The sequence below is a fragment of the Nothoprocta perdicaria genome, unplaced genomic scaffold (genome assembly GCF_003342845.1).
Source record: "Nothoprocta perdicaria isolate Ctin4 unplaced genomic scaffold, notPer1 scaffold_14, whole genome shotgun sequence".
In the NCBI taxonomy this organism is placed as follows: domain Eukaryota; kingdom Metazoa; phylum Chordata; class Aves; order Tinamiformes; family Tinamidae; genus Nothoprocta; species Nothoprocta perdicaria.
In genome coordinates, this window is record NW_020454538.1 from 4,423,174 (window position 1) to 4,440,938 (window position 17,765).

Genomic DNA, 17,765 nt, shown 5'->3' on the forward strand with positions numbered 1-17,765 from the left:
TGCTCTCAAATTTAAAGTCTACAACCCTAAAAAAAAAAAAGGCAAGTGAATATCCTCAAAAGTCTAGTATGTGCTTCTTTACATGTCCATGACTACTTTAGTCTTGATGCTGCTGGGTAATGTGGCTTTGCTGAAATTCCACTGAGATTTGCTGAGGTTTAATTCTTGCTTAGTTTAATATAGCTACTGATTTGATGCAAAACAAATAAGATGTGATAGAGACCTGACTATCTTATCCAGGGACTTAGTGGTCAGAGAACATGTGGTCCAGGTTCACATGCATCCTTTGCTTGAGTTCTCTTTACCTCCCTGTTATTCTAAGAATGTCTGAAGCCCTTGAAGAGTGAGGAACCCTTGAGGTAGGTTTTTTCATAATCCATTATTTGAATTTTGCACAGGAAAATATTTTGGGGAAATACTACAATAGAAAGAGCATTGCTCTTAGTGTCCCTCCYTGTTCCACTATCTGTAGGTTTGCTGGGAGTGCATTTGCCTGGATGTGGAAATGCAGGGTCTGCMACTGCTTTGGAGAATGGTTAGAGCTCTGCCTAGTTAGAACATGTTCTACAGGATTGAGAGGGCTTCTCTTCCAAAGCCCTCATAYGTAAAACAGTTGATTAGGAGAAGTGATTTCAAATAATTTTTTTCAATTAAAAAAATATACAGTTTTTATTATTTATAACATTTATTTCCCAAATATATTCCTTTAGATGCTGAACATATTGCTGAGAAATAAACTAATGCTCCTGTATTTCATGCCTTCTGCCTAGATGGATGTTYAATACTTGCATGAGAGTCACAACCCAAAGTCATGTAAAGGGCACAGCAAGGACAGGAACGGAAATTTCACAGGGTGAGGGTTGCTGTTCTGTGGTTCTGTATATCTGGAATTACTCCACAGAGAGCAGGAGAATCACTTTAAATATTTGCCACAGTAACYGAGAATAGAAATGGTTTTGTAATACCAGAAGTTCAGGTCACGCAAATAAATGTGACTTAGAGTAGATCTTTTCTGCCTCATCTGGCAATTTATTGCTAGTGTTTAAAAATAATATCTACAAAATGACTKCTGTCAGCCTGTGTTTTCACACTCATTTTTATTAGGGAGGAAAATAACTTATGCCTTGCATATCTGCAGTCACTTGCCTGTAAAAATGTCCTGCTTTCAAGTGTCAGTGAGAAGGAAATACTTCTTGTAGTATGGGCATAAGTGGATCTTGAGAGGTGTTTTTCCATATGGGTGTGGAAATGTTGTTATCATAGTACATTTCTCATTTCTGCTTGTTCCAGTGATGTGTGATTCTGCTTTTGGTACGGATATTATAAGGATGTTACAGTGTAGTGTACATTACAGAACAAGGCAATGTAAATTGGATTTTATTTTTACTGTCTCTTTATTATTCACTTTGATACTATTCAGGTAAGATTTAAATAGATTAAAAAAAAAGTTAAAGCAAGAGTGATTCAAGTAGAAAATATTGAAATCTCTTGCAAATCTTTGGGGTATAGATAATGGAAACTTTTCTTCAGAATATCCTCAGATATTCCAAGAACATGCAACTCTGTGACTGTTCCCTGTGGTATGAGGTAGGAGTATCAACATTAAAGCCAGCTAACCGTACATGAGTAAATGTGCTTCAACAGGGGAGAATTGGCTGCATAAAGTCTATAAAGATTTAGCCCTGAATGCAACATGCTCCACAGTGTGATAGGATTAGTAAGGTAATATACCATTTGCATTTTATTTTTCCCTTGGGGATAGGAATCGACGGGAACTGTTGCAGTCATTCTGGCTTTCTGACAGAAGTTCCTGTCACAGAGCAGATGAAGTCTCCTGATCCTTTCTGCTCATATATTCTTGCCATGCCACTGGCCTGCCCACAGTTTTAAACATAGCTTGATCTGTCCCTTTTTCTTTTTCTCTAGGAGATGATAGAAGTATTTCAAGCTCATCTTCAGATACCAGCCACTCGGATGTTAGTGTTGGGAGCAGACTGACCATTTGGCCTGAACAGTCTTCAGCCAGCACTTCTCAAGAGAGTCACGGACTGGCAGCTGCAAAGGGCATCCATCTGGGGGAAGAAAAGACCCACCCAGAAGGGGCACGTGGCCCCTCTAAACCTCCTCCAAAGCCTCTCCGATCCAGACAGCTGCAGGAAATTGGACGTCAGAGTTCTTCGGACAGTGGAATAGCTACTGGTAGTCACTCTTCTTACTCTGGAAGTTTCTCTTCCTATGCTGGGAGCTTGGACATTTGCCACGGTGAGGAGTTTGGGTCGTTGCTAAGCCTGCCATTGAACTTTCCTTCAGATCAGAATTTATGTACTTGTCCTCACAGTGAGCCCCAGAGAGGAGCGGCCTCAGAGTATCAGGTTCCCAGCTCTCTCAGACATATTTATGATATCCCCAGGAGTTTGTTACAGGCAGCTGCCAAAGATGCGCAGCCGAAGAGCGCCGATTCCACGCAACCCAAGGACCAGCCCCTGGCACCTCAAGGCATTAGTGACCCCAAACTGCTGCTGCCGCYCGCGGAAGTGCGAAGGGCACCTGAGCACAGCCAGGACAGAGGGAGGCCTTCATCCTTGCTCTCTCAAAGCTCCAAGGACTCCAGTGATGAGACATATGTGGATTTTGTTACGAGGTGGTCAGACACAAAGCCCCAAGGACAGGTGCCCGACTCGAAAAGTAGTGAGTTGGCACCACCTAGTGGAGTCTCAGCTGACCCCTATGACATATGTAGCCCCCACCCTGGGATGACAAGAGCTCTTTTTTCAGCTTGTCCAGTCTGTGGTGGACTAAAGGTAAATACCTATCAGTGAGCAGATGCTAACAAAGCCTTCCTTAATTTAACACCATTAATTTAAAAATTGCCTAAGTTACAAGTCACAAATGTTATTATTGTCTTTATACTYTTAACACGTAATAACTTTTGTGGTTGTTATGAGAGATTTGGTGTATGGTTACCTCAAAATTTGTGCGTGGTCAAGGAAGCACTGAACAATACAAGCTGTCAGTCATTACTTCTGAATTGGCCAGCTTTGATTTTGGGTGCATGTAAGTGACTTGCAGAGACAACGATAGAAGCTTATGGCACATAAGGTGTATAGGATTTCTCCTATAGTCATAACCCAGCACAAAGGACTTTGCTCTGTCTTGCTGCTGGTGGTTCAGGAGAAAACAAAGGCAGGTCAAGCAGTATGTGCTGCTGCCCGGGGTGCCTGCTCAGCATATTTTTATTTTCTTCATGTTTCCCTTTCCCTCACCGTGTTGGTGAGCATGTCTCATRCAAGATGCAGTCAGATCTATGAAGCTCCTCACTGGGGAGAGAAGACAGTCTAATTAACATGGCCATCCATAACAGGTCACCTAGTCTGGTGTCATATTTATGTTTGCTGCCCAGAGCTAGATGCTTTAAAGGAGATGGACAGAAACTCATCACTGGTCCAGTAGCTGGAGTACCTCTTCCCAGGGAAAGTTATTTTTGTTCACCACTTGCAGAAGGGCTTAAATGCTGAAGCATGGAGACTCGTATGCTTTTTCTAAACACATTTGTTTTTTAGTTTCTGTTAGTATGGCTTGGATATTCCTATAAATTCTTTGTGAGTGCTGCTAAATTCTTGGCTTTTTATGGCAGTAAGCTTTCTAAATTAATTGTGTGCTGTGTGGAGAAATTATTTGTGTTTCCATTTTTTCTGGGGAAGACTTTTTTGGTTAATGCTTTTCCTAACGTGGAACAAGATAGAGCTGCCTATGCATTAGGGTCTTCGAAGGCTGGGAGGATTAGAGAGCATGTTCAAACTAGGGAACCTGTGAAGTAGGGATTCAACAGAGAGGTTTGAGGAATTACGTACATGCCATTCAAGTGTGTATGTTTTAAATGAGCATGTGGGATCCCATAAATCAGTTCTGTGACAAGGACTTAAGTTTACAATGTTAGAGRAACTAAAAGAATATAAGCCGGGGGGAGGGGGGGCTGTTCTGAAGCTTTTCATGTGTTTGTATCACTGTCTGTCTGTCTTCACATGCCTGAGCATCACAGGGGATGCTCTGTGTCTGGGGTACCTCTGTGGCCTCAGTCGCCGGAGTGTGTGAGCACCTCAGGTGTTGCTGTGTGTCACCCACTGACACTGCAGCGTTTGGAGCCAGGGAGATGTTGGTGGTTGTGTCTACACTGGTGATTTGGGTCAGGTATTTTCGAGGCCATCCTTGCCAACCATCACAGGCTCTCCTCAACCCTGCTGCTTTTGGAAAGCTCTGGTGGACCTGAGGGCCTGTGATGCAGCCTCCTGGTTGTGCCCGATGTCTCTGGCCTGTGGTTAAGCCTTCAGCAGGCAAGGAGGGACAGGACTGGCTCCTAGAACAGCTCTAACCTGAGCCCAGGAAGCTCCCAGACCAATGTGTTGTGAGCAGCAGGGACAGAATTAGTTGTGATGGGGACAGCTCGCGTGGTCTGAGTGTTCGTGGCTGATCCGACCCGTCAGCTTAGACAGACTTTCAGCAATTTATTGAAGCCATGGAGTGGCAGACAGACACTTGAAACGAGTATCCTGCATCTTCCACACCAGTAGGGCTCAATTCCACCACCTTAGCTATCTGTTTGTTCCACCAACGTCCCAAGTCTCATTTTCATAAGTGCCATCAGGTTTTGGAGTGATTCTGGGTGCCCGAGTAATACCAGTGGGCAAGAATCTCAGGAATGATCAGAGTTTTCTTGGTGGCAGACCGACAGTGGTGCAGCAGGCTTTGTTTCAGCACGTGATATGTTGTTTGCTTCCTTTTTTTCCTACCTACTTGAAAGTATTCTGAAAAGAAGTCTTACTGACTGATTCATGTATTTACTTCTATTTTTGAAAGAAAAATAACCTTTTGATACGTGTTCCTGAATGGTCTAAATTAATTATTTTAGAAGCATTTAATGAAGATTGTCTTTTTTTCTTGTAATGGATACAATGAATGCACAAGTCTGTATGCTATAAGTGAAAAATAATTATTATTCCTCATTCTCTGAAAAAATATGTTTGAAAACCAGTTTGAAGCAGATCAGGGCTACAATTACTTTTCACATTTATTCAGATTACTACTCAGAAGGCTTTGTGCTGCTGTTTGGAGTATCTGTGTGTTTTCAAGTTATGCCATTGATTAAATTTTGCTTAAAATTGTGTTTTTATTTATTTAAAGAAATACTATTTATAATGAGTGTGTGACCTGGGTAAARCAAAGTCAGGAGCGGTAATTAAGCACCTAGGTATCTCTCTGCTGTCTGCTCTTTGGAAAATCCAGGTGCGATGAGGGTGTCGGAGCTCAGATGGGAAGCGCTGGGATGGGCTGCGGGATGGAGCGCTGCGCGTGGGGAAGGGTGGGATGGGCTCTGCAACACAGTGCAGGGAGAAGGTCCCCTGGGCAAGTGCCAGGGTTCAGACAGGACACGGCGCAAGGGATTTGTGCTTCACTCTGGAGCAAGCAGGGCAGTAGCGTGATTAAAACCACCTACTGCTGCTTCTGTTGCTTTTGTGTCATTTTTGGTATTGGACCTTAGGAATCGCGTGCGGGTCGAYGCGTGTACGTCACTGTGATGTGCAGGGATGCCCTTTGCTGCCCCCTCGGCCTTTGCCCTCAAGTTTTGCTTAGKTGATTTTGGGGCTATAGATAAGTGCAGAGGCGAGTCCTTTGTTTAGGATAGGGACATTTTAAGCTCAGAAGGTTGGATTGCTGTGAGATTTTCAAGTAAGCTGTAGAGATTTACTAGTAGGCGCTATTTTTCAGTTTTCAAATGCCTAGCTGATAATAGTTTAAAAATCAACATTTCACTGTAYATAATATTGCTCTGTAAGTTTGTTTGATGCTACAGCTTGAGAAACATTGTCAACCTTTTCTACAGGGTGTCTCCTTTTTTTGAACTCCACCATTGTTTGTAAATTTTCTTAGAAGCCTGAAAATAAAATTCTTTTCCAACTGCTTTTGTCCCTTTCCATCTGCCAAGTACCRTTGGTTTTTTCATTTTGCTTTCTCTCCCCTGGCCCTCCCCTCCTTGTGTTTTGGATGAATGTGCAGTGGTTACAGCCATTTCTTCCTCTTCTCGTGCCACGTGCTCCAAGTGTCCCTGCTTGAGCAGGATGGGTTGGACCAGATCTTTAGAGGTCCCTTCCAACCTCAACCCTTCTGTGATTCTGTGATTCTCCATGGGGTGCTCACAGCAGCATTGACAACACAAATTGTGCCTATTGGGAGGAATTTTGGGTTTCTGGCTTGCCATAAACTCATGTTTGTGTTGGTGGGAGTTYTGATGTGCACAGGAACATAGCTTGATTACGGTTTTGATAGTAAACTTGCCATGACAGAGGAGGAGAAAAGAAAGCACCGATCTACTGTATGGCTCTGCTCTATGTGTCTGCTGTCATCAGATGAGGGTTGACGTTTAGCCATCCATTTTTGCTGGTCATCTGAACATGCTGGGAGACCTGGTAGCTGCCTAGGGAGAAGTGCATTCCAGACCGGATGGGGAGTTGCACCAGTTAACCGATAGGACACTTTTCTCAGTCTGTTCTGTGGAAACCGCTTTATTTTGCATTAAGAGGTAAAGTAGCGGAGCGAGGAGGATGTCCCTGTGTGTGCTGTGAGCCCCGAGCGGGCGCTGCGCCCGGTATATTCCATGTCCAGCCCCGTGTCCCTGCTGGGTTAATCCAGCGCAGCCTCCGGGGGTGCAGCGGCTCTTGTGGGGTACAGATGCTGCTGGGAGTGTCTGGGTTGTGCACTGCACACCAGGAAGAGCCGGGAGAGGAGCATGGGATGCAGAGGAGGGCTGGGACTCCAAAGAACCACTTGTGTGTGGCCTCTTTGGGTGTCTCGCCTAGGCTGATGTAACCAGGGTTATGAGAAACCTGTCAGAGGGCTAGAAAAGTGTGGGGTTCAGAGGACTGAGGTGGTKAGACCTTATGCAGAGGGAAAAGGGGCATAAACGAGGTCAGGCTCAGGGCATTTTTATTTTCATTTGTATTTTTTATGTTTWTTTTTTTATTATATTTGTTGTTTTTTCTTCACCAGGATACCAAGTCTTCCCCAGAGTTACTTCCATCCCCTTACTAAAGTGCTTTAAGGCCTACTCGTACGCTGTTTTAAATGGTGCTTGAGGTGGGGGAGGGATGATATATATTTTTTTTTCATTTGGTTTCTTGTCGTTATTTTCTACAATATTATAATGCTTCTTGGAAAAAGGCCGGAATAAGCAAGATGATCAGTTGCTATTTACTTTGCTGTTTAACGTTAGGCCTGATGACTGTGACTTGGCTCTTCCCCTGGTGCTTGCTAACTGGATAAGACATCAGCTTCCCAGTGAAATACAGGCACACACAGTGCCCGGTGCTGTGGGGGGCTGCCCCTCATTTCACCCAATAAAAASACAAATCTGAAAACAGCGTAAAATGAAGATACTGTCTGTCACTAGAGAATCCCCATAGCATTTGTGACGAGAGTAACAGTGCTCATGCAACATGCGCTGGGAGGGACTGCAGGCTAAGCAGGGCGGATGGCCGCCAGTCTGCAGGGGAAGGAAGTGCCCGTCCCAAGCACATCTGCTAAGTGCAATAATAATGATACTAGCAAGAGAAGGGCCCCTTTCACACGTGCCTGCAACGTAGCTGGTGCAGCTCGGCAGAGTTCATGCTTTTCTTCTAAATAGTTACGGTTGCTGGATTGTTTTTTTTCTGTCAGAGACAGTGAAGATGTTGATAAACCCCAGAACTGACCTTTTATACCCCTCAGCACCAACAAATGGGAAAATCTTCCGCCCTCAAATTCAATCAAGCTGGATAATAGCTTTTATTATTACCACAGCTGATGGCTGCCTCTTCCTCCACTGGTAGCAATAGCTGATGTGAAGAGAGGGACTCCTTTTGATAGCAAAAGCTGGGAAAAACTTCCTTTGAAACATAGGGCTTGGGGGTTTGGGTTTTTATTTGGTGGTAAAGAGTCATTAGATTTCCAGGAAAATGGCAACAACTTTTTTTTTTCTCTCTTAAATTGAAATCCATCTAGTTTTGGAAAAGAACAACTACAAAATCGTATTAAATATCTTATTTTGGAACCTTTTTCTAGGAAGAATATACACTTCCTCTGCAGAGAGTAAAAATGTAAAAAGGGAATAGGAAAGGGCAGATGACAATGAAGCCAGTGAGCTCAGAGGGATGCTAATAATTCTAGTACCAGCCCCAGAAWAAATGCTCTTGGTTTAATTTCTACCTGATTTGTCTCCTTCTGCAGCACTAAAAGCAAAGTTAGGTTTTTTTTTTAAAAAAAACAAACAAACCAAAAAAACCCCCTCACTTTCTGGACTTCCCTTTTTGCCAGATGATTATAGTGCTTATCAATATTATATTTTAAGATAATAAAGAAGGCTTAAGACCAAGGAATAAAGAAAATGTTCTGCTTTGATTAACATTCACTGATGCCAAAATAACTGCATCGCTCAGAAGGATTTAGGGAGTGCCTGTGGGATTGCAGTGACCTGGGCAGGAATATTTGTCAGGAGCAGTGGCACAGCTTGCTGTGAATAGGTGAGATGGGTGCAAATAGGACAAATATAGGGAGAGGACAATTCCCAACAGCCAATTTTTACAGAGCCACTTAAAACTGGAAGCCTATGAATAAGATGGATGGAATGTGCAAGAACAATTTTACCAACTCTGCTTTAATTCTGCGAAGGTAAAAGATGGACATTAGAGTCAAGGTGCCTGGAAAACCCAAAACTCCAAGGTATCTGTGAAARTCCTGTTGGTTGGGCTGATAATATCCCAGGGGGGCTTGTAATCACACTGGATCGTTAARGTATCTGTTGTGTGAGGGTTTTGGAATGGGCAAATTCCAAGTGTTTCTGATGTAAGGTACAACCCTGCGCAGACTTGTGCAGCTTGGTCTATGAGCAGCAAACAGGGCTTTCCAGTATTGGCCTGATCACATGCAAGTGTTACTGCATTTGGCAGGGGTTGGCAGATGGGACATGTGGCAGCAAGTGGAGCCAAGGCAAAATTGGGACATGCTCCACAAAAAGCTAAAACCAACACACACACACAGAAACCAACATAAAGGATGGGCTGTGAAGAGTTGCATTTTCAGAACAATACTTTCCACTAGGAGAACAGTTAGAAAATGTAGGCAAAAACACTCTGGCCTATATATATGGGGAGGAGCAGGGAGGAAAATAATTGCTTGTCAAGCAGTATTTGAGATGGACTGTTTTAAAGTTGCTGGATTTCTTTTTGTTGTTGTTGTTTTCTTTCTTTTTTAAGACTTACACAAGTAGGACGTTTGAGATGAGACTGAATTAGTCTTAGTACAGCTTTGCTGCTGTGGCTTTGAGCAATGCACCCCTGTGTTCCTTTCTGTAAAACGTGGATAATGTCTCAGGGCTATCGTCAGGATCGATTCCATGGTGTTTCTTTAGCACTTTGCATGTGGAGAATTCTAAGTGTTAAATAAATGGCTAAATGTGATGTTTTCCAGGTTGCAGTGAGAGCTGGAAAGGTGTTTACCTTTCATGTGAACTTTGGACAGAAAAGGAACTTTAATAACATTATTTCTCAGTTGTGGCCAGTGACGGGACAAGAGGCAATGGGTACAAGTTGAAACACAGGCAGTTCCATCCCCATGGGAGGAGGAACTTCTTGGCTGTGAGGGTGACAGAGCAGTGGAACAGGCTGCCCAGGGAGGYTGTGGAGTCTCCTTCTCTGGAGGTTTTCTAAACCCACGTGGATGCCGCCCTGTGCCCCGTGCTCTGGGTGTCTCTGCTGGAGCAGGGGGTTGGACTGGATGATCTTTAGAGGTTCTGTCCAACCTCAACCATTCTGTTATTATTATTATTATTAAAAAAAGAAAATCACCCTGTCTGGATGAAAGAGCTGCTCTATTTTTTTTCTTTTTTCATTTATTTTTATATTTTTTAATGATGCGGAGTACTTCAACAACTAGCTTGAAGCTATTCTCTATAAAACGAAAGGGCACAGAGCAATAGCACTGAATGCATTATTTGCAAAAATACGTTTTGTCTGCACTTGAGCTTGAAGAATGGAGTCTTTCAAGAACTGCAGAACTGCTGGAAGGAAGCTGCTAATGAAGGAACCTTTAACTCCATGGATACAGAAGGTGCTCAGGTRAGGATGTGGCTATTGAAAATCCAGCTATGGGATTAACCTGAGGGTTGAGCAATTGCTTGGCATTTAGAAAGGCCCAAGATACCAAGAGCATGCCTGTGTATGGCAGATATTCATGCAAAGTTATTACAGCAGCAGGTCGCGTGGGGAAGAGAAGTAAAAAGAAAATAAAACCAGAAAAGCTGTCTGCAGCCCTATCAAAGAAGTTCTCTTTYCTGGAAAAATTTGCGTTTTCAGGATCCCCAAACTCGCGTATTCTGCCCTCAAAGCATCGTGGAGGGATATATTGGGTCAAATCTGGTTTTATTAATTCTTTTGATCTAGTGATGATTTTTTCATATCTTTTTCCCTTAAGATCAAAAGCCTGAACAGCCCTTAGGCAAAACTGCAAGCCTTGCTCCACAGAAGGATGTTCAAGAGCAGGAACCTCTGGAGTAGCTCAGTTTGTGCGAGGCTCTTGCCGTGAAGAGTTTCAGCTAGTTCCTTGCTCCCACCTTAACTAAGTAGATGCTCAGTGCTGAGATTCCCAGCTGCAGGGCTGTCCTAGCTCTAGGTGTAGGAACACTGGGCCAAATTCAAGGTGACACAAGGAAACCTTGAAGTTAATGGAGCAGCTGATTGAATCTCTAGTGCAAAAAAATGCTGCCAAGCTCATTTTTACCAGATATACACAACCACTTTTGTTCCGCTCCTGTATAAGGATGGGGAGGAAAGGACTTGCCTGTGCTTTGGCCACCCTCCTTAGTGTAAGTACATTTTGACCATTACTTGATCACTGGAACAATTCTAGTTTTGCTTCAGCCATTAATTTAATTCATTGGTGTGGCACTAAAATGTGGGAAAAAAATATAAYGTGCAGCTACTGTGGCTCCTCTGTCCCCTCTGCTTCAGCTCCAGGGGTGTGTGATGCATCAATCTGCAACAAAACATTTTTATTTGTTCTGTTTTTTAAGGTAGTGGTGGACAGAGAGAGTATTTTAAGGCCAAAGCAGGTGACTGTTACTGATGTGATCGATGTGGTAAAGGACAGCCAGGATGGGATGGATGAATGAGTGTCATTCATTCAATAAAGCCCCTCTCTTGCTCTCTCTGTAGGTGTTCTTTTCCATTGTCTTTTACACGTTWCCATGTTTCCTTTCCATGTTCCCATCCCCATGGATGAAGGCKGCTGCTTTCATCCAAAGAAAAGAATTCCTGAGGAAGCTTTTTTGTGGGGCACTGTGCACTGCCACCCAGCTCCAAAGGACAGATGGAAAAGGGTCTTTAGAATGGAGTTTTTGCTTAAAAAGACATCAGGATGTTGGGTATTTGCAGCAGAGCAGCAGCCAGCTGTCACTCAAGCCAAATGACTGTTTCAACAGCTGGGAATCGGTGGGATCCGAACGCTGGCTGCATTCCCTCCTCCCAGCCCTCGCGGGAGCCTGGATTCTGTGGAATCCGCTGCTAATTCAATGCTGATTGGAAGCAATTTTGAACGTACAAGAAATCTGAGCCTGGAACATATTAAGGAAATACAAACCTTTTCCAGCTCTGGTTTATTACAAGGACAGGGAAATGTTAAGTGGGCTATATCAGGGTTAGTAACAGTATCCCCAAGTCCTTGGTAGCTCTAGGAAAACTTTTCCAGATGAATTTGGCCAATTAAACTCCTTGAGACTCAAAGTCACAGGGAGCATGTGCGCTATGGAAATAGCTGCTACAGAAAGCTTTGGAAAGCTACGGAGCAGTGATATCTAATAACTTATAACCAAGGTGTCCTATGTAGGAAAAAGCCTGTGAACAGCTCCCATGCACAGTTAGGTGTCTATATCCTTTGAAGAAGTGCAGCTTAATTATAGCTTCATGGCCTTTGACAAACCATGACTTTAGTGATGGGTTGGGGGTAAAGGAATTGAATTGAATTTTTATTATTTCAAGCTTTCAAGCTTCTCTTCTTTGTTTGTCCCTTTAGTTCTGTCCATTCCCTTTTGATGATCGCTGCTCATCTTGTTAGTTGTGCTTTGGAGAAGCTGACTAACCTCAACTGTAAATGTGAGGTTGCAGTGCAGGCTTTTCATTTGTATTTTCTTTTGTATTCATTTCATCATTTCATAATTTMACTCACTGTAATTCTGTCTGCAGAGTAGGATGCACAAGTCGTCCAAATCTTTTTTTTCTTCTTGTCCTTACATGGAATGGCTGGAAGGAAGGAATCAGATACCAGGCTAATGTAAACTGGCCAAGCTCCACGAACTACAGCCCAGCCCGGGTGTATTTTTAGTGCTTGTGCAGGGAAGCACAAGTGGCTGCTTTGGAACAACCCTGTGGGGGAAACAGAAGCAGCAGCCGCCCCCAGAGCAGGCCCCAGGTGCAAAGCTTTATTGTTAAATACTTTAACATAAATGCTCAAATCACGGGTTGCCTTGTTCCTGTCTGTAGGTACGGGTCTTATTTTGCTTGCTCAAGTCTGAGCTTCTCCTTTGTCAACTTTTGAAATAATTCTGTGTTTGAGCTGTTCTGCACCTACTGATAACCACAGCAGCATGGCTACAGAGACYAAATTCTTGAGTCTTGTGTTTGTGACGATTTCTCTTCTCTCCAGGAACAGATGTCTTTGCACTAAAGTCTTGTTTGCAAGCAGAAAACTTGCATGAAAGGAAAAAAAGTATTGCAATTTTGTATAGTGGGATGAGTTTTCTGTTAACTCGAAACTTTGTGACGAGAATARCTGTGGTAAGATGCTTCTGAGAACAGAGGCACAAAAGCTATTTTATATTGAAAAATTCCAGGAATGTCTCTCATGCATATTGGTTGAGGCTCTTCCCCTTTCCTCAACAGTGGATAAATGATTCAATGGTAAGAAACTAATGAATTGTTGAACCTTTTTTTCTAATATGTCTCTTCTGGTGTAAATTTGCCATAAACAGCTCCTGTGCCAATCCAGAAGGCAGGAGTAGCAGGATCCCGTTGTGAGCAGGCACGTGTATCCTACGATCRTCCTTTCCATTTGTTTTCAGACTCTTCAAGCTTACTGCTAAAGAGAACTCTTTTAAATAATAGTATAAATGTTTAATAATTATTTTATTAATAAATAAGTACACTTTTATTGCATTTTAAAATTTTAAATCATGCTAATGTTCCTTGAACTCCATTTCTACTGGGATGTGCTATCCTAAAAGTGTAGAGCAACACTTATCCATCATCAAGCTCTCCTAATTTTGAAGATATTTCTGCTGAACTGAGGTGCACCAGTATCAAAATACACCCAGCACTTGCTATGAGCACAGTAGTGAAAAATTTACACTTATTCATGCTAATTTAAGTGCCACGTGTTTTCAGTGGTGCGGTAGCTTTATCTGAGGTCTCTGCAGCAGTGGGTTTCCCAAGGCACAGGAGGAGTGGGATTTAACAGATGTATTGCAGGAAAAAATTCAGCCCAGCAAACACGGGGAAACTGAGCGGATTTTGCATTTCTCATGTTTTTGTAGTAGTGTAATGCTACCCCCTGTTGGAAATTGGAAAATATGGAATATAGATTGGAATATATGTGGCATATTGGAATATGGAATAATAAGTGAAGCCAGTTTGACTTTGTGTTCGTGACTTTCCGTTGCACTTGATAGATCTTGAAATAAATAGCAGTCTGCTTAAAAAAAAAAAAAAAAAAAGTATATATTTATGGGAGTAAATATAAAAGACGTGTCCTTAGGTTACCAGTATTCAATTCAATTTCAAATGGCTTCTTTTGATGTTAAGCCTGTATGCAAAGATTCTTGTCATTTTGCCATCTTTTTGTAATAGGCTGTATACTTGTGTTCTCATAGCTAATGTTGATTTTTTTTTTATTTTAATCCGTCATAAATAAGTTTACTCGGAAAGCCTGATCCCTTCTATAGGYGAAACACAGCCCTGTCTTTTTGCATGGCTAAAGCTGCTGTGGGCGCCCTGCTGAGCTCCCTGCTGAGCCTGTCCCAGGCAGGACACCTGGACCTGAGCTCTCACTTAAACCTCACCGTTGGATTTAGTGCAGGCACCTCTGGAGAAGTGCCTTAARTAACAGGAGTGTAGCTGAACAAGAAAGAGCTTGGAAGAGGAGGAAAGGGAAGGTAATGTGTTGTGAAAGCATCCCTAAAGCCTTGTCCCGTGCAATAAAAAGAAAATACGAATCAAACAGATTAGTAGTTGCCTATACTATCATGAACTAAAAAAAATCTGTCGGCTCTACTATGCTGAAATAATAATACTAGCAGAAAAATTGTTTCTTTGCATTAAAATTCCTGAGCTGATCTACTCGGTCACCACTGCTCTTCTCAAGGGCTGGAGGGAAGTCAATATATCTAATTTTTTATTACTTGGAGGAATTTGCCCTTTTTAATGTGCCCCAGGAATCTGTGATATGCTGGACCTACAGCATGCCTTGGATTTTAGACTGAATTTCTCAGAAGAAGAATCTTGTAGCTGGAGGGAAAAGAAAAAAAAAAAAGTTATTTCTGAGCTGAGTGGATTTTATGGTATTTTAATGGCAGTTGTGTAAGGACGTCTTTGTTTCAAATGAYGAAATGATCATCATGAGAGATTTAGTAAAAGATGAGGCAATCAGGGCCAATGTTGATGCATTTTATTATCTATCTAGTGTCATTTCAGAGATGTGTTTGCCCAGAACGGTGTGCTCTGAAGCCAGCAAATGCCATGCCCTAGTTGCCCTCTCTGACAACTACACTTTGCATACCTTTAAGCGATTTAAGCAGGGTCTACAGCCTGTACGTTAGTTGAGCTGTCGTTATCCTACCAGTTTTCGGAGGCCCGCTTTACAGCTAGCTGCCACCGCCACTGAAATGAGCAGCTCCTCTGCGAGCGCGGGGCTTGGCAGAGCGCGGGAGACGCCGCTGCGGATGGACCTCGGTCAGCAGCAGCTCCTGGCTCAAACGGAGCCCTGCACCTGAAGGCCCAGGGCAGCAGGTTCTCCTTCATCCGCAGGGGTTTTGCATGGGTCCAGACTTTACAATTTTGTAAATTTTTGTGGTTCTGTTCAAAACCTGAGTAGCTGCTCGGTTTGGTGAACCAGCACCCCAGGGCGGGTGACCTTTAAAGGTTGCTCTGGGTGTCTCTGTTTGCTGACCTTTCCTGGGAACGTTTTCCTCTGTGGCAGCCCGGCCCTTTCAGCTTTAAGCTTCACTGGCGGCTTGCCCCATGAATAAGTCATAGTCTTGATCCTCTGGACAAAAAATACCTTAACTGGCACTTTCATGAGGGACTTTTTTTTTCCCCCCTTGTGAATTATCTGAATTTTGCACGTGTTGAGGACTTACTTTCACAAGAAGGGAAAAATAAGCTTAGACGTTTCCATTATGGTTATGTTAACTCTGCCTCTTTGTGTAGGACTTCCAATTGTGCCCCCTGCTCCTTTGTGAAGTTGCTCGCAGCTCGAGATGCTGCTGACAGACGCACACGTCCGTCTTGTTGGTTGCTGCTTCCTTGAGACAACCCTCACAGTTTGGGTTTAGTGCTTTTAAATTTCCCATCTTGCTTGAGTTACGTTTGGTGGGTGTTGGGATTGCAGAAACTCTTCCAGAGCATCTCCTGAGAGCCTGTTACTTCCAGTAACATCCTGACATTTTGAATTCAATGTATGTCATGAATATTTCTTCTGTGGTTCCTTTTCCTGGTGGGCTATAGCTGAGTCTGGACTTGATTTACTGCAAGTGTCCTCGCTGTAGGGCTATGAGGACTATAAGGACCCCTTGTAGGCACAAAATACACCAACTGGTGCCTAAAATCCGTGCTTCTAGGCTATAACCCACTTCAGAGTAATGGAGCTATAAAAAGCTATCAAACTTGGACAAGCCAAAAGAAAACTTTCTTTCCAAAGATACCCACAGGGAATGACATAAGCTGTGTGTGATGAGGTGTGTCTGAAACGCTGACAGTTATCAGGCAAATGGCATCTCGTTCCTCTTGCCAGCTGTGGTGGAGCCCAGCTCAGTGTAACAGTCCACAGCTGACCTGCTTTTTCTTGGAAGTGTAGTTTCCTCTTTGCATTTGGCCACGTTTTCAAAATAAGCAAAATGTTTTGCTCCCTTGAAAAATGCATGTTTTATTTAGAATAGCTCTCAGTTTCTACCCTTAGAGACAGTATTGGGAGGGATTGCAGGCAGAGCAAATATTCCTTTTTTGGCATATTTTGGAATTTTTTTTTCTCTGCTCAGTCCATCTGACTTGCAAGTTCTTGGCTTCTTTTTACCCTCCAGAAGTGGGCTTAAAAAATGGTTGTGATACCTCTCTCATTTCTGGTATGAATATGACAAAAATCCTTCCACCAGGATGAAATAATGTGGAACAGATTTCTTTGTTGCAGAGCTTAGGCAGGAAGAGCTGCACTTTGGGGCTGCATCTGCTGCCCAAAGACTAAAGCTCCCACTAGGAGAGCAGGATTGAACATAACATAGCCCATGAAGGTCATCTCAGTATATAGAGAAAGGTAGGGGAGTGTGTGTGTGTGTGTATGTTTATACGTACACATCACTCACAATTGAGTATGCAGCTCATGAAGATCATCTCAGTATATAGAGAAGGGTAGGGGAGTGTGTGTATGTATATGTTTATACATGCACATCAGTCATGTCTATATGGCTGTATATGGGACTGGTAATTTTTCAGACTGGAAACAAATCTCTTAAATCATATATGTTTCATGTAATTTAAATAACAAATATTTTTTTTAAGGAAAAAAAAGACAAATCACTACCAATCACTACCAATATTCACAGGACCAAAAATTATTTTGTTGTAGAAATTATTTATGTACCATATAGTTTATTTGCAGGCACAGGAATAGAGGCCAGTGCTTAGGTTCTGTTTAGCTGCTTAGAGCTAATCTGTGAGTAATGATCTGGCCTCTCAAACTGGGTGGATTCTCCTAACATATATCATTGAAGCCTACCCAGGCTATGTGGAAGCAGAACATCAAAAATGAATGTCATCTGACAGCAACGAGATCACTACCAGAGCTAAAATAGCCCTGGACATGCAGTTCATGATGTGTGATGTCCAAGTGCTGCATATCTGCTTACTGGTGAGATTGTTTGAAGTAAATCCATACATCACATATTTCAGCACTCAGCTCTTGAGTCACAGATAAAAGAACCTACAGCAGAAAGGATTTTAGGGGTAATGCAGGAATTAAAGAGCAATTTAGGAATTCACCTGAATTATTTTATGAATAGATGTGTTGGAATTGGATATATGTTGCTAATTGTTGTCCAAATGTCATACCAGGCCAAATGAAGGCATATTACCTGGTGACATTTAATTACTCATTTTCTTCTTTGGCCTGATTGGATGGTACTTTGAGATTAATATTATACTTTGCATCTGAAAACCATGTATTTCTATGTTATGCCATAATAATTTAAAAGGTTCTCCTACAGACAAAAATATATTTTGTCTTAGTTATGTGAAGTTAAAAAAAAAAAAAAGTAGCAAAGTAGCTTGTGAATCTCTGATCCTATTCTTTCTACTGAGTTACTTCAGTTGAGTTATTTTAGTAGGAAGTGAAATGGGATTTTGTATCTTGGAATGGCGGKGAAGACAATTTTGTAGTCTGAAAAAATCATCTGATAACAAAAGACTTGTTTTATTATCCCT

At 42.5% G+C, this 17,765-nt stretch overlaps 1 protein-coding gene across 2 annotated transcripts in view; it reads left to right on the forward strand.

Annotated features, from left to right (window-relative positions):
* The window catches only part of DOK7 (docking protein 7), a 59,762-nt gene that overhangs the window by 22,636 nt on the left and 19,361 nt on the right, over positions 1-17,765 (forward strand). For both annotated transcript variants that reach the window (XM_026034137.1, XM_026034136.1), the window contains one exon: positions 1,927-2,801. In XM_026034137.1, coding sequence (XP_025889922.1) covers positions 1,927-2,801 — 875 coding nt within the window. The remainder of the gene's footprint in view (positions 1-1,926; positions 2,802-17,765) is intronic.